At 46.2% G+C, this 15,941-nt stretch overlaps 2 protein-coding genes across 3 annotated transcripts in view; one reads left to right on the top strand and one right to left on the bottom strand.

Moving 5' to 3' along the window:
• The first annotated feature begins 1,891 nt into the window (after window positions 1-1,891).
• LOC308335603 (glycogen phosphorylase, muscle form-like) overlaps window positions 1,892-15,941 on the top strand; it is a 30,740-nt gene continuing 16,690 nt past the window's right edge. Inside the window, exons 1-5 of one of the 2 annotated variants that reach the window (XM_080792693.1) lie at window positions 1,892-2,303; window positions 7,035-7,136; window positions 7,957-8,035; window positions 14,378-14,481; window positions 14,930-15,061. In XM_080792693.1, coding sequence (XP_080648819.1) covers window positions 2,061-2,303; window positions 7,035-7,136; window positions 7,957-8,035; window positions 14,378-14,481; window positions 14,930-15,061 — 660 coding nt within the window. In that variant the 5' untranslated portion in view covers window positions 1,892-2,060. Of the gene's footprint in view, window positions 2,304-7,034; window positions 7,137-7,176; window positions 7,192-7,956; window positions 8,036-14,377; window positions 14,482-14,929; window positions 15,062-15,941 lie in introns of those variants that run through there. The other variant, XM_080792694.1, reaches the window with a different exon arrangement.
• On the bottom strand, window positions 12,750-13,933 carry LOC308335846 (arrestin domain-containing protein 3-like; the record flags this gene model as incomplete). The annotated part of the gene is made up of 2 exons (XM_080793065.1): window positions 12,750-13,749; window positions 13,929-13,933. The coding sequence occupies 2 exons, from the start codon at window positions 13,931-13,933 to the stop codon at window positions 12,750-12,752; spliced, it is 1,005 nt and encodes a 334-aa protein (XP_080649191.1).

Below are 15,941 nucleotides of genomic sequence, written 5' to 3' on the forward strand. Positions count from 1 at the left end.
GTCTGTCCTTCAGTGTCCCCTTCATTGTACCTCTGTCTCCATCAGTGTGCAGAGAGACCCCTTAATTGTACCTCTGTCTCCATCAGTGTGCTGTCCCCATCAGTGTGCAGAGAGACCCCTTCATTGTACCTCTGTCTCCATCAGTGTGCAGAGAGACCCCTTCATTGTACCTCTGTCTCCATCAGTGTGCTGTCCCCATCAGTGTGCAGAGAGACCCCTTCATTGTACCTCTGTCTCCATCAGTGTGCTGTCCCCATCAGTGTGCAGAGAGACCCCTTGATTGTACCTCTGTCTCCATCAGTGTGCAGACAGACCCGTTCATTGTTTCTCATTCACTGTGATCCGGTCAAAACGCCTGCTAAATATACTAGGCCCTAGGGTAGTCGCCTTCAACATTTTCTGCTTCATCTCTCTCTCAGCTAAAGGGTATTTTTTGGCCTTTACGGAGGTTTCCCGGGCAAACGGACAGCAATGCATTCAGCGGCTTGCAGCCTGAAGCCTGTCTAATTTAATGGTTTTAGACATGTTACATAACCTCGCTGTTTCACGAATCCTGTTTTTGTTCCAACTCTGCTGTTTAGGAGGATGAGAAGGAAGCGTTCTGTTTTAGGAGGATCATATGGAACGGTTCTCCTTTCAGTGGCTGATAATGGAGTTATCGTCTCAGTTGGGTGGAAACCTCACCATGTCCCAAAACTGTCACTTTTCAGGATTCAGAAATTATAAAATGGCAAAAGCAGCAGATCTACAAGGTCGTGTAAAGCTCGTACAAAACGTGTTGCTCTGTGCTTGCGCTTTGAGCTTCTGGATCTGCTACTTTTGGTGCAAACACAAAGTAATTTCTTTTGGAGATAAGTGGTTTCTGCCCCACAGTCAACACTGCCTTGTTCATCAGCGTCACCGATGAAGGCTGAATAACAGCCCAAACGTTTGGCCTCCATGTCAATGTGAGGCTCATGGAACAATAAACAGGATGACCCTCCACAGTTTGATCTGTTATTAGTTGATATAAATACCACGCATATAAATTTGAGATGATTTGATTGGCTGAGCACGGCATGTGATGTATGACAATAAAGCCCTCACTTCACAGAAGTTCACAGTTCACACGTGATTTATTTTCTTAAATAATATAATATAGAGAGAACGGCCAATAGCCGGGGAGCCACAGGCCCAAAGTTGGACAGGACCTGTGATGTAATGCCGTACTTTTTATTTGTGTTTTCTCTATTCATTTGGTCATTAAGGTCCACAGAATGAGAGGCCTCTGCTCTTCTTCTGCCAGAAACATCGCGAAACAAAAGTTTGTATACCACACCATACTGTAGACAAGCAAGCAACATTTCCCATGCTTTAAGTAGCATGTGACAATTGTGACATGTCAAACTAGGGGGTTTTCATGATTCTGAATCCATTCCAAGCGTTAGTTTTGCATGAAAAACACTCTTTAGCCTAAATTCGGCCATAGCCACTTGCCAAACTGTCTATAGCAGTGGTTGTTGCTGTTGCACCACTCAAAAATTCACATAAATGCAAAACATTTGACAAGGATAAAAGACAAAAGTAATAGGTTAAAATCTGGTCAGTAGAATTAGTTAAAATTGAAAAGATTTTAAAATAAGATTACAATATCATAGATAGATTGATATTATTAGTAGTAGGCTAGCCGTATAGTAGCCTAGTAGTAGTAGTAGACTATTGCATTTTGTATTGAATCATACAATTATTTTGAATTATTATTGTTGCAGGTCGACTAGCTACATTGTCATGTTGTCTGGTCACGTGGCCTCTCTCTCCAGCCAGCCAGCAACCAGCCCCGCCCCCTGGCGGTGATGCCCGACAGACACACAGACACTGAAGCAGAGCTTATATATACAGGCAGCCAGTGGACCATTACGACTAAGCTCAGCTCAACCGCTGTGTCTCAGCCATCAACCCAACCGCAGTGCATCCATCCCCAGATTCTCCAGTCCACACGCCTTATTCATCGATCTGTCCCCATTTTTAATAAAACCCCTTTTTCTTTTGGTGTGATCATCATCAACCCCTATCCGTCCAAGATGCCCAAGCCTCTGACGGACCAGGACCGGAGGAAGCAGATCTCGGTGCGCGGACTGGCCGGCGTGGAGAACGTGGCCGACCTGAAGACCAACTTCAACCGCCACCTGCACTTCACGCTGGCCAAGGACCGCAACGTCGCCACGAAACGGGACTACTACTTCGCGCTGGCCAACACCGTCAGGGACCACCTGGTGGGCCGCTGGATCCGCACGCAGCAGCACTACTACGAGAAAGACCCCAAAGTAAGAAAGACTCCCTAAAACAAAGACCCCTTTTTGGGACCTCCTTCTTTTGGTTTATCCTTTTCTGCATCGTCTATCTATGACAGTCATGTTTCAGGGCTAGCATCAATCATGATTCATTATGAAACACATCATCATCTGATGCGATTTTTTACGCATCATCTTCCCGCAAACTCTAGAGGCTGATGATTTGGGTACAACATTGGGGTAAAATAGTAAATGGCAGATCTACAAGGCTACAAGCTCACTGAACTCATTGTTTTGTTTGTGGGCTGCTATTGTCTGCAGTTTGGGGGCTGGTTTCCGCAGTCATATCAGTGCGGAGTACCAGTGTGCCACGCCCCCCTTCGGCAGTCTGCACGTACACACACACACTCACGCGCGCTCACGCACGCACGCACACACCCACCCATCCTACCGGCTGCATTATGCATTCATGCAGGCTGCATGAGCGCAGCATCAAGCAAGCATCATGCAACATGGCATGTTGCATGATGCTTGCGAATTGCGATCCATCTCATGCATCATACATGCATCATGCATGTGCACGAGACGTGCGCGTGCACATAGCAGGTCCGCAGCACTAACTTGCTGCTCCGCAGTGCATGCACGTACGCCATCGTGCACGCACGCACTTGTGTGAGTGTGTGTGGTAAGGGGGTGTGTGTGGGGGGGGGGGGGGGGGGGGGGGGGGGGTGAGTGGAGTGCGGGTTCCCCCTCCTACTTGGTTATTATGGTGCACTATCAATGAATCCTGATCATCTATGGTTTTATCGTTATATAAATCTTATTGAGGGGCTTTTGGTTTGTCAACAAACGTTGTCCTGCCCAAACATTACATTCCCATTGACAATGACAATGAATGGAGAATGTCATAGTGTCTGAGAAAATACAATAGACATAGCTGTCTATTTTACGTCATGATGATCATGATGATGTACAAATTGTACAATGATAAATAAGAGCGCCCCTCACTTCACACTGGTGTGATTTTATTTATCTAGTACATGTAGGCTATTGTTTTAAAGAACTTGTTGTTGCAGCCACTGACCAAGCAGGCTGTTGCCTGTGCTTTGGTCTCTCTCTCTCTCTCTCTCTCTCTCTCTCTCTCTCTGGGGGAATGAATGTGACATTCCTCCTGGTTACATAATATGTCACTAACCTTGTCTCTGCAATGCCCGCATCCACTTTAAATGTCCTTATACGGTATACACACACACACACACACACACACACACACACGTACTAATCACATATTGAAAAAGAATAGCAGATCTACAAGCTCACGGCAAGTCACTTTGTGCTGCTTTGCGAGCTTGCACATCTGCTGTTGTTGAGCATGTTTGAAGAATCTTGAAAGTGTGAGAACTAGTGATTTTAGAAGGCAACCTGTGTGCAGTGGCATCAACTGCAAATTATGCATCAATGTTGTGTAACAGGTAGCTCTGGCCCATAGCGTTACAAGTCCTTATAAGTTAACGCTATGGACCACAGATATGTAACAGGATAGGATAATGGGATATCCTCCCCCTCCCCTCCTCTCACCCTGTCATTTAATCCAACACGGACAAATTACATAAAAAAGCCTTCTTAGATATGCTGCACTGTTTTCTTATTTGCCATTATCTTTGGACAACCATATATATTATATCTTGCTGCTTTTAAGTTTCTATATTATTATCTGTGAAATGCATGACAATTAGAAGCTTCTAAATGTATATTCCTTGGTTCAGAAAGAATGATCATTAGCTGTGTGTGAAGAAGTGCGTTTGGTATGAGATGCTGCAGCAGCATACTGCATCCAGCACGTATGGATGGATGGGATGGATGCATGCCTAGAACACTGTGTACCAGAGCAGCAGGGAGGTATGGCCATGCACGTCACACGGTGTGAGTGTGAGTGTGCGTGCAGTGGATGGATGGGTGGATGAATGAAATTGATGAATAAATGTATGTTACTGCTGTACAAGTAATCAAACATAATATTGTGATCTAGATTCAGGCACCTATTTATGCGAAGAATCGTGCAGCACCAGTTGACTGTCCAATTCATTTTAGTCACTCTTATGTTTTTGCTACAGGAGAGAGACTTTAAGAGAGGATTAAGCCAAGCACTTTGATGTTGTCTGTTTAAAGCCACGGTAGTTTGCCACATTTTGAACGTAGTAATGTTCAGCAACTACAGACTAAAGACCAATATTTTCATAGAATAAACAAGAATCGTGTGAGAATCGTGATCTCACATTTGAGCAAGAATCGTGCAGCACTAATAGATGATCTGTACTTTACTGTCCAGGTAGCTTATTGATTCATCATTCATTTATGCTTGTAGATCTGCTACTTTTGAATTAGAATCCAGAAAAGCAACAGTTTTGGACGTATGAGGTTTCCACCCAACAGAGGCAACATGTTGATCTATTGTGTTCATCAATGAGATGATGGTTCTATTCAATGAATGACAGACAGCCATTATTTAATTCCCCGTGGTAACCAGAATACTGGGCCCCATTTTCTTTTAAGCACTTTTCTTTTGCAATTTGAGATTTGTTCAAATGTAGAAGTGCATTATAAATACAATCAATCGGGGACTCGTTGGCATAGTCAATAGTGCTGTCGCCTCATAGCTAGAAGGTCCTGGGTTCGTTGGGGATGCTGTGGACGCTGGGGGCGTGTTCCAACCTCCACATTATCAGTGCTCATACCCAAGGCGGGGTTGGCAAAAGGGCCTTTTCTGTGTGCATGTTCTCCCCTGTATGTGTACCCTCACAAAAACATGCAGTAATCCTGGTCTCTAAACTTCCTCCCCCTGGCCAGTCCGGTCGGGGAAACTCTCCCCTGTCGGGTGAAAAGAAGCAGTTTGGACTCATGAGTCATCATGCATAGAAGGAAGCATGAGGTCAGTCCGCTGCCTCCCCCAGGTTGGCAGAGGAAGTGTAGCGCCCAGGATTACATTAGATAATTGACACTGGGTGAATAAATGGGTTACAAAATTGTGGGATAACAATGTAAGAAGAAATAAATAAATAGATTCAATCATTATTATTATTTTGTATTTGATTTGACGTTTTATTACTTTTAAGGACCGATATATCTACAATTGCTACACAGCCGTTGTCGGGAGTGACAACACCGACATGCGTGGCAGGTTACAAGTAACTAAGCCGTCGCTCCCGACATGCGTGGCAGGTTACAACTAACCCGTGGCTCCCGACATGCTTGGCAGGTTACAAGTACAACTAAACCGTGGCTTCCTGTGATGTTAGGTTTTGGGTAGGGTGTCGGCCTCTCATGACTGTAGGACTGTTAGAACATCGGACCAAACACATTTACCCCAATGTAGCCATTGGTCCAGGGCATTGGAGATAACTCGCTAACGCACTGGACCAGGGCTAGGGTCGATGCTTGATGTGTTTGTAGAAATCTGGGTGGTTTGTTGTCACTGCCCAGGGTCAATGAGTTTGTGAAGTTGTTGCTGTGCAGAAGAGCGATGCAGTGTCACTGTGAATCAGTCAACGAGGACAGGAATAGAGGGCATGCTACACCTGAGTTCATAAATGCACAGGAGTGGGACTTGAGGAGGTTCCAGACCTGTATCAACATGAATGGCTAACTGAACATACATATGAAAAAGACAAAGAATAGATTTGGTTAAACGGTGTTTACCAACGGGAACGTGTGTCAACAAAGCCACACCTTCAGTGCACCCTGATTAGAGTTCAAGATCATAACATGGAGAAACTTATATGGAGTCACAATGTTTAAAGTCAATTCCTGGATATACAGAACAGATATACTAAACCAGTGGTACTCCTCACCCCATAACTCAGAGTTGGGGGTCATTTTATAAAATAAGAAAATCACACCCGTGTGAAGGGAGGGGCGCTCTTATCATCATACGTACATCATCTATACATCACATTCCGTGCTCAGCCAATCAAATCATCACAAATGTGGTACACACAGCTGGGCATAGGAGGAAACAATGAGTCATGGGTGGCTGTGGCTCAGGAGGTAGAGCAGGTTGTCCAATGATCCATGGGTTGGCGGTTCGAATCCCGGCTCCTCCTGTCCACATGTCGAAGTGTCCTTGTTCAAGACACTGACCCTACATTGCCTCCAATGAGTTGGTCGGTGTGAGCTCGCCACCATTGGTGTGTGAATGTGGGAAGTGAGGACGCTGGCGTCGACTGTTCGCCGCTTCACCTCCCAATGTATGAATGAACCATTGTAAAGCGCTTTGAGCACTTGGAAAAGCGCTATAAAAATGCAATTCATTCATTAGTCATTATGTATGGCAATTGATTCCATCCCACAACTGCTGTTGTATCCTACTGACTCACATGCCAGTGAGGAGCCCCCGCTGGGAGGACGTATCGCATCACCCTCCCTGCCCAGGTGTCCTTCCCCGAACGCGGGCCAATGGTTTTCGTATAGACTCTTGTGCCGGATTCAAACCCCCACCCGAGTGCCCACATACCAATTCTAAATCTAAAGCCTCACTTATACTTGGTTGTGCGCCAATGTCACACACTAGTAATGGCAGATCTACAAGTGCACAAATGTGTCTCACTGCGATGCATTGTGAGCTTGCAGATCTGCTATTTCGGTGCGTGCGCACGACACAATCTTATTGAATCCTTCTTCCCATAGGATTGTGTGATAGCTGTGTTAAATCAACCCAGTTTCTAACAAGTTTGTGTGTGTGTGTGTGTGTGTTCTCTGTCTCCACAGCGTGTGTACTACCTCTCTCTAGAGTTCTACATGGGCAGAACCCTCCAGAACACCATGGTTAACCTCGCTCTGGAGAACGCCTGTGACGAGGCCACTTACCAGGTGACCAACACTGTGCTTTTATGCTCCCTAACCCTGTGACGAGGCCACTTACCAGGTGAACAACACTGTGCTCGTATGCTCCCTAACCTGTGTAGAGTTCTCAATGGGCCCGGAAATTAAAACCCTACCCTACCCTAACTGGGCCGGCCCGAAGCTCTGCCCGGCCCTAATAATTACCAGAATGTTAGACCTGATGTAAAAAAAAAGAAATCCTTTATGCAACTTGTTTCTGTGAATGAATTAGAATGTTGTCCTGTCTGTAATTGGACCGTGTTCATTCCACATAAACAGTTTTTTTTGTTTTGAAAACTTCTTCTGTTTTTGGTGTCTTTCAATTTTAATAATTTCATATCCCAATACTCAAAAGGAGTAGTTCGCCCAAAACATGAATCCCTGAACTCATTGAGATTTATGTGCTTTTGTCACATTACTGAAGCCAATAATTTGACGACCAGCGCTGTCTCCAGTAGGAGACTCGTAAAGTCTCAAATGAAAAATAAAAATAAAGCAACAATAAGTTCAAGCCAAGGCTTCATGGGGTGTGGTGTTGGTAGAAATTAAGTCTTTAAAAAAAAAGTTAACTACTCAGAGCAATCATACGGTGGAACAATAAATGACGTGTAAGACCCAGCGATAGCTTGTGCCATTCTCAGTGGTAGGCCTATAATGTGTGTTCTCTCAAATCATCTGGGTCTGGACATGGAAGAACTGTTCAATATAATGTCTTCTCTCTCCATCAGCTGGGTCTGGACCATAGACTGTAAAAAGGTCTGGACATGGAAGAACTGTTTATATTTATAATACCTTCTTTCTCCATCAGCTGGGTCTGGACATGGAAGAACTGCAGGACATCGAGGAGGATGCTGGCCTGGGGAACGGTGGTCTGGGACGTCTGGCCGGTGAGTAAGATGCACTCCATACCTGAACGCTTGCCCCTCATTGAAAATTAATTAGAAGCGCCAGTCGCCTCCATCTACCGTGCGGCGAAAAAGCCCTTAAAAGCTTTTTCTTGCCTGCTTTTTGCCTCAACAAGCATAACAACTGCCCACCTGCCTTCGTCTCAAATATTTTAGAATAAAGTTGTCTTCTGTTACATAAACACACATTCCAGTGTGGGTTTTTTTTGCTCTCTGCATAGCACAGAACCCAACCTAGCTGAAATGTCACTATGATAATAACATCCTTCTCTCTCTCAGTCCATTCCACTTGTTGTTCCATTTCAGTCCACCTCCATCTCAGTGCAACACTATTCAGTCGAGTTTCTTCTTCTTCTTCTTCTTATTATTAATATTTATTACAGGGTTACAGCCTAGGGCACACAGTTTTAACATTCTTCACCTCTATCTTCTGTGGTAGAGGAGGCTGAACAAACAGTCAAAAAGGACACATCTATACCTATAGGCTGGGTGCTGGATCAAAATGAAGAAATATAAGAAATGAAAAATTCCTTGAAGGTCTGAGGAAGGGCTGCGGCCCGAAACGTTACCTGATTAAAAGTAAAGATACTTGGGAGCCTGAATTGGTGTGCCGTCATCCTCGATCGAAAAGCACTTTAGATGCAACTCCTGTTGTTTTTAAATGTGCCACTGCTGTGTTCAGTGAGGATGACATGACTTTGCACTCTATGGACCTCATGTTTATTTATTTTTTGTCAGATGATGGGCCATAAGAGTGACACAGCAGTGAATAAGAGAGGCTGTGGAAGGGTCAGTGCTGACTGTAGCACGCAGGGCTAGAGCAGTGCATAATGCAGCCTGTCTGATCAGGCTGTTGGCTCGCCAGCTGCTGTTCTCTCCTAAAAATAGAACTAGGCACTGATGCTCACTGGACTGGACATAACTACTGCATCTCTGTCCGTCTCCCTGTGTTTCACTCTCTGTCCCTCTTCTTTTTTGAGGGGCGCTAGCCCCTCCTATACACAGTATGAGAGCCTCGGATCTCTCAAGGAATTGATCCCGTAGCTGGACCTGACTGACGCGCCATTCTAATGCCGTGATGTTTATTCCTGTGTGTGTCAGCCCCATTAACGTCACACAGGCAGCTCTCCATTGGCTTTTAACGTATTTATTGCACCATGTAAAGAGTCGTGTATAGCATCAGATCTGCGTGATATATAAACATAAACCATAATTAGACAGATACAGACAATGGATACTTTAGACTGAAACAAACAAACATTTCGCTCCAACCATTTCACAGTGTTGACTAACCTGCGGTCAAAGCCGTTTGCCCTTCTGGGTCAATCCTTCCCTCACCCTGCCTGTGCACTTGACGCTTATGTAGCAGCAGCGCCACCCCAAGGTTACATAGATGTGTTCAGCATTAGTCATTTTGGCCCTTACACACCGGCCCCTAATTGTTAAGGCAGCCGTAACAATTCAAAACAAACAAAACAAAACAACAAACTGGCCTTTCAATGGTGCTATATTTAGTCCTCCATTTTAAGGAATGTCCCAGACCTTGTTTGCCTGGAATGACCTCCTGACCCCGTCAAATGTCCAGAACCCATGAAGAGCCAAAGAGTCAATGATGACCTTCAGCTGCCAATCTCCCTTTCCTCTGGTTTCACTTCCGCCTCTCTTAAAGCAAGTACAAGTGCTCATGTGGGTATCCTTTCCAGCAAATGGGATCTCTATCTTAAAACGGCTCTTCTCCATCCCCTTGACCTTCAACCGGAGTACCCAGGCCACATCAGTCTTCGGTTTCTCCGAATCTGAGCAGCAGGCGATGCCCTGGTAAGTAGGAGTGTACATGTCACACACATTGATATTTTGTGTCCTGTGTCCTCTTTTCTCACATCCTGGTCATTCGAATCCAAATAGATCTCCAGCACTGTTTTGGACCACTCCTCCTCCTTCAGCCATGCCTCTTTCTTTTCCTGCTCCTTTGGTGAGTCTACAGTGACAGAGTCAGGTAACTCCTGGTGCCAGCCTTTGTTGAACCCTTTCCTCAAGCCCGGGATCTTTTGCCTAGCCACTTCAACCTTGTTGGGCAGACAGGAATCCTCGTTCTGAACGGGCAATTCCAAACAGCACCTCTCCTCCTTGAGCACTGCTGAACCTTCCACCGTCATCCTTTCTTCTAATCTGCACACGGAGATCCTGTTCACCATAGCAGCTGAACGCTCTGCCTCCACAACTCCACTGTTTCCATTGAGTGGACCATTAACGACCCATCCCAGCACTGTCCTTAGTCTAGCATATGGGCCATTCCCGTGACCTTTGATGACCTCCCAAGGTTCCAATATCCTGGGAGCATTGGTTCCAATCAGCAAGTCAACATTTGCCTTTAAGCATGGGATGTGGACGTTGGACAAATGCGGCCATTCAGCCCGTTCCTCAGGTGTTGCCATGTTCTCAGCGGTGACTGGCATTTTCCTCTGTGTGAGAACTTCTGGCAAAGCATAAAAGTTATTACTGTCCAACTCAGATACCTCCAAACCATTCAAGGAGTAAGCTGGAACAACTGCCTCTTGGCCCATGGTGCTCAACACGAAGTTGGTTCTTCCACCTGTGATGTTTAACTTCTGCATTAGATCTTCAGAGCAGAATGTAGCTGAGCTACCAGGGTCTAAGAAGGCATACGTTTCTATGATGTAATTTCCTTGAGCTGCTTTCACTCTGACAGGTAGAATGGACAACACACACCGGTCCTTACCGGCCCCTGTATGTCCACATGTTTGCGATGCCGTTGGTTGATCATTGGATGGCTCCTCTAACTGTTCTGAAGCTTCCCTATTGATGTGAAGCACAGTGGGGTGACTTCGTCCACAGACTTTGCACATCAAGCGCTGTCCACAACTACGGCTCAGGTGGCCAGCACATAAGCATGCAAAACAAAGCCCCCTTTCCTTCAGAAACTGTATTTTTTCCTGATGTGTCTTTTCTTCCAGCTGTTTACACTCCTCCAATGAGTGACTGTCAGCACACCATAAGCATATAGCGTCTTTGACAGCTTCTCCTCTACCAGGCAAGTCCATAGATGTAACTGTGGTGGCGACAATATTTCCTCTCATTCCATTGGCTGGGTATGCAAACCTTGTCACAGCCTTTGTGCCCACCACACCAGATGTTGGATCCTGTATGTCACCGAACAGCGGGTCAGAAAGAATACTGACGTGTCGTTCCACAAAATTAACAAGATCCCAAAAGTGAGCTCTTTCCTGATTGCTTTCCATGATGTCATGAGCTGTAGTCCTCCATTGCACCCTCATATTATATGGCAATTTTGCTACAATGGCTCTCATATTGACGGGCATGTCCAATTCCTGCATTGACTGAAGCTCCTCCATCACATTACAGCATCCCCGCAAGAATAATGAGTATGTTTGGAGTGCAGTAAGGATTTAATGAATGCCCTATAATGGAGAGGGTCGCCTTGAAATATTGGAATGTCTCTTGGTGGTAGAGAGCTTGACCGTTGTTGCTGAACCAAAGCCGTAGTTATTTCATTTTGTTTCTCCATGATGGAGAGTAGGGTTGCAGATTGATTATGATTTATTGATTGCCTTTCCTCGTTTACAGTTGTGGATTGATTTTGTACATGCTGTTTTGCTCCAATGTTGCTTTCCTGATGTTCATTGTGAATGCGGTTTGAATGACGAGTTGTAACAGTGTTATATTTGCCATGTTCCTTTGGTGGTCTGTTTGGTGGTATTGACTGGTGTGTTAGTTTGTTTTGTTGCATAGTATTTCCAGGCTGATATAGTTTTGCCATGGGATTTAATGCCTTGACTATTTCCTTTTTCCTTGTTTCCCTTTTCAAATATGAATTCATAGCATTTGAAGGTGCATGAGATGAGCTTATAATGTCGGAGGCTGCGTGCAATACATTCAGCCTTGCAGTATTTTCCGCTAATTGTGCATCCAAGTCAAGTTGCTCTCTTTTTCTCTTTAGCATTTGTTCCTCCTCCTCTCTTCTCCTCCTTAGCCCTTGTTCCTCCTCCTCCAAGGCATGTTTTTTCTTTAATGCTGCAGCACGGACAACAAGAGCAGCTCTATCTGCGTCTGCTATGATCTTGGCGGAGGCTGTACTTGATCTTGGGACAGGAAGTCGGTGTTCATCATGTCCGGGAGGTTGAACGCCGGTGGGGCGGAGGGGGACGTGTCGGACAGATTGTACGACGGGGCGGAGGGGGAGGACATGTCCGACAGGCTCATGTTGTACAGCTGGTCGGTGGGGGGGGGGAGGTCGGACTTCTGGGGGAGGGCCGGGGCAGAGGGAGGTGGTTAGAATGCGTGAGGAGGCGGAGGCGCAGACGCAGGAGGAGGATGCTTCACTGGAGACGTCGAAGACGAGGTGAACGGAGAGCCGTAAGGAGACGGCTGCGTCGGCAATGGGTTGTTATAACCCCCTGCCAGGGTCCCGCCGCCGGGCAGGGCGGGGTACATGCCTGGCTGCGCACCGTACATAGGTGGCTGTGCGGGGTATCCTCCTGGCCCAGCACCTGGGCCGGCCGGGTAGCCGTACGCCACCTGACCTGGGGGGGGTCCATACGCGACCTGACCTGGGGGGGGTCCGTACGCCACCTGACCTGGGGGGGGTCCGTACGCCACCTGACCTGGGGGGGGTCCGTACGCCACCTGTCCTGGGGGTCCATACGCCGGGGGTCCATTAGGGGCCAGCAGGATATGGGCCCGGAGGAAAAGCGGGAGGTGGGAAATCACTGCTGGTTGGTCCGCCGAAGGCCCCCGGGTGGCCCTGGCCGCCGCAGAGATCCATGTATCCAAATGGAAGGAGGACCACCGGGAACTTGACCTCTGGGTCCGAAGAAAAGCTGATGTCCAAATATGCCTTTATCTGGTACTCCAGGATGATGATGTTCTCACAGTTCTGGATGGTCTGGGGTATGTTGGAGCCAAGCGTCATTTTACACGTGATGGATTTTTCCGTGTTGGGACTGATGACGTCTCCGACCACTTTGCTCAACACCCTGCTCTCATACTTGCTATTGCCATTGGCGTGGAACACCACCTTCTGCTTCAGACTGAACTTGGGTGTCATTTCCTTGGATGACGCATTGTTCACTTTGGCAACAATGTTCACAGTCTCACCTGGAGCGTAAGCCCTCTTGTCGACAGTTACGTCCATGTGAACTTGACCTTTGGAGAACATGCCCATCTCTTTATTCGTAGAACCACATTGGGGAGCCATCAGGTGGCCAATGTTGTGGAAAGACTTGGAGACAAAGTTGAGGTGCTTTGAATCGGTTTCATTCATCCTCCAACTCCTTTCCAATTTAGCTTCGATATCGTACACAATCTTCCCATAAGTCCCTTTGAAGGAGGATGGCATGGATCCCGCTGGAATTTTCAAGCAGAATGGAAAGTGATGTATCCCTCTGGGAAGAACATTATCCTTCTCAACCAGAGCCTGTTTCACTTTGAAGAACCTCCTGTGCGCGTTGTAGTAGTACGTGCGGTCGCGTTTCTCCGACCAGTGCACGTCGGCGTCTCCCTTGGCTTTGACAAACAGCGCCTCCACTTTAACGTCTTTCTCCAGCTCCACCGTCACTTTGCCGCTGATGTTGTCGCCCTCGGAGAACGTCCCGTGGTCGTTCAGGGCGTCATAAGTGACCTTAAACTGTCTTATAGAAGAAAAAGAAGAAAACAAACTAAACCAAAAGGATCGTCGGGCTGTCGGTGCATCCAGTTTTGTTTGTTCCTGCCCTGTATTGATGTAATTACGTTTACATTACTACTCGTCTTCTTGTCTATCCGCCCAGGCGTCCACTTTAATGTTTGTTTTATAAACCCCATTGACAATGACGGAAATCGTTACGTCATAATGTACCTCATTACGTCATATTGTCTCTTTATTGTTAATGGTGTTTATTTATTGTTTAATGTTTGTTTGTTTGTGTTTTACATCATCATTACATCACCTAATCAACACGAGTTAGACTTGTTAGCGCCTCACTTCACACGGGTGCTATGCCCATGCACTGTGTATTTCTAAACCTCATGTACATAATGTTTGGATGGATAATATGCTATAAATATGTGTAAATATATGTAGATACCTTGTTGTCGTTCTTTGATTCCTCCTTGTCTCTCTCTCTCTCTGCCTCTCTCTCTCTGCCTCTCTCTCTCTCTGCCTCTCTCTCTCTCTCTCTCTGCCTCTCTCTCTCTCTCTGTCTCTCTGTGTCTCTCTCTCTCTCTCTGCCTCTCTCTCTCTGTCTCTCTGTCTCTCTCTCTGCCTCTCTGTCTGTCTATCTCTCTCTCTCTCTCTCTCTCTCTCAGCTTGTTTCCTAGACTCCATGGCCTCTCTAGGTCTGGCTGCTTATGGCTACGGCATCCGCTATGAGTTTGGCATCTTCAACCAGAAGATTGTTGACGGCTGGCAGGTACATTAATGTTAACACTTATGCATCTCTGCATATGATTTGTCACCATGTCAGTTCTGAGAAGTACAATGTAAATACTACAGTGTCACACAAAAGCATCAACCAGTAGCACATTTGTATCGCGTCACATTTTGAGCTACTTTTTTGAGCGGTGCAACCACTCCAAGGAACAACTTTGTTCCTATGTCCTAACCTATGTGACTATGTCCCGATGTTTAGAGTACCAATAGGGGGTGCTGTTGCACCACTCGCTTCAGACTGGTCTGATTTGTTTTTTTTTAATCCTGAAAAGGTTTCCACCCGCCCATTCTTTCAAGAACATGTGACAGTATAAACAACATTAACGTATATGTTTCATATGGTTCGGTTGCTATCCTGTATCTCAGGACGTCATTCAAGAGTGAAATGCAAACTAATATGTGGCGTGATTGACATGTTGCTGCTACAGGTGGAGGAGGCAGACGATTGGCTGCGCTACGGTAACCCCTGGGAGAAGGCCCGCCCCGAGTACATGAGACCCGTCCACTACTACGGACGAGTGGAGCACACGCCCGAGGGCGTGAAGTGGGTCGACACACAGGTGAGTGGTTCTTCAACATTTCCATGTCCAGGACGCAAACTAGTTTGATTCCCCGGTATGGGCGGGACTATCGCCCTATTGTTTTTGCCGTCTCAAGCGAACTTGAGCCACGCAAGCTAAAGCGAGGGAGTTGCCGAAGTTCGCTTGAGCCTTCTCAGCCCCGTCCGAGTTGCGACTCGATATGCACAGAATAGTAAATCCCCCCCCCCCCCCCCCTACACAGGCTACACTGAACACAGCGGAACGCTCCCTACCTCACTGATGGCTCGTCTTGCCCAATCACAAGCCTCGGCGCTCCTTCCAGCCCCTCCCTTCGTGGGTCGTGTCCAGGACCCCAAAATTGATATTTGGCTTCAATATTTAGTGCCATCTGGTGCAAAAGCGTCGCGCAATGCAAAATGCCTAGCACAGCTGAAATGCCCCTGATCAAGGCACAGAACCCCCAACTGCTCAATTAATTTCCAAAATGTTCAAAATTAAGATATTTGGAAAATGCTCTGAAGCAAGTATACGTGATTTTGCGACACGTTGTGAACTAGTATATCGGCTATTTTCAGCAAGTGTAAAATAAGCCATTACGACGGCATCAAGGCACTCCAAAATACATTTTAGTCAACTAAATCAACTGTAGGCTTAGTCGACTAAAATCCTATGATATTTAGTCAACTAAAACTAGACTAAAACATTCCAGGTGACTAAAATGTGAATAAAACTAAATGAAAACTATTCAAAAGACTACTTGGAACATGGTTGAACAACTAAGGCCTGATATTTGTACATGTAGGTCTGATAGTGAATGCACCGTGCATGTAGTGTGTGCATTACTTCTGACCATTTTACAAATATCATTTAGTTTTTTACATTTTGGAAAAAAAGTGGA

The sequence above is a fragment of the Protomyctophum bolini genome (assembly GCF_963924005.1).
Source record: "Protomyctophum bolini genome assembly, chromosome: 20".
Lineage (NCBI taxonomy): Eukaryota > Metazoa > Chordata > Actinopteri > Myctophiformes > Myctophidae > Protomyctophum > Protomyctophum bolini.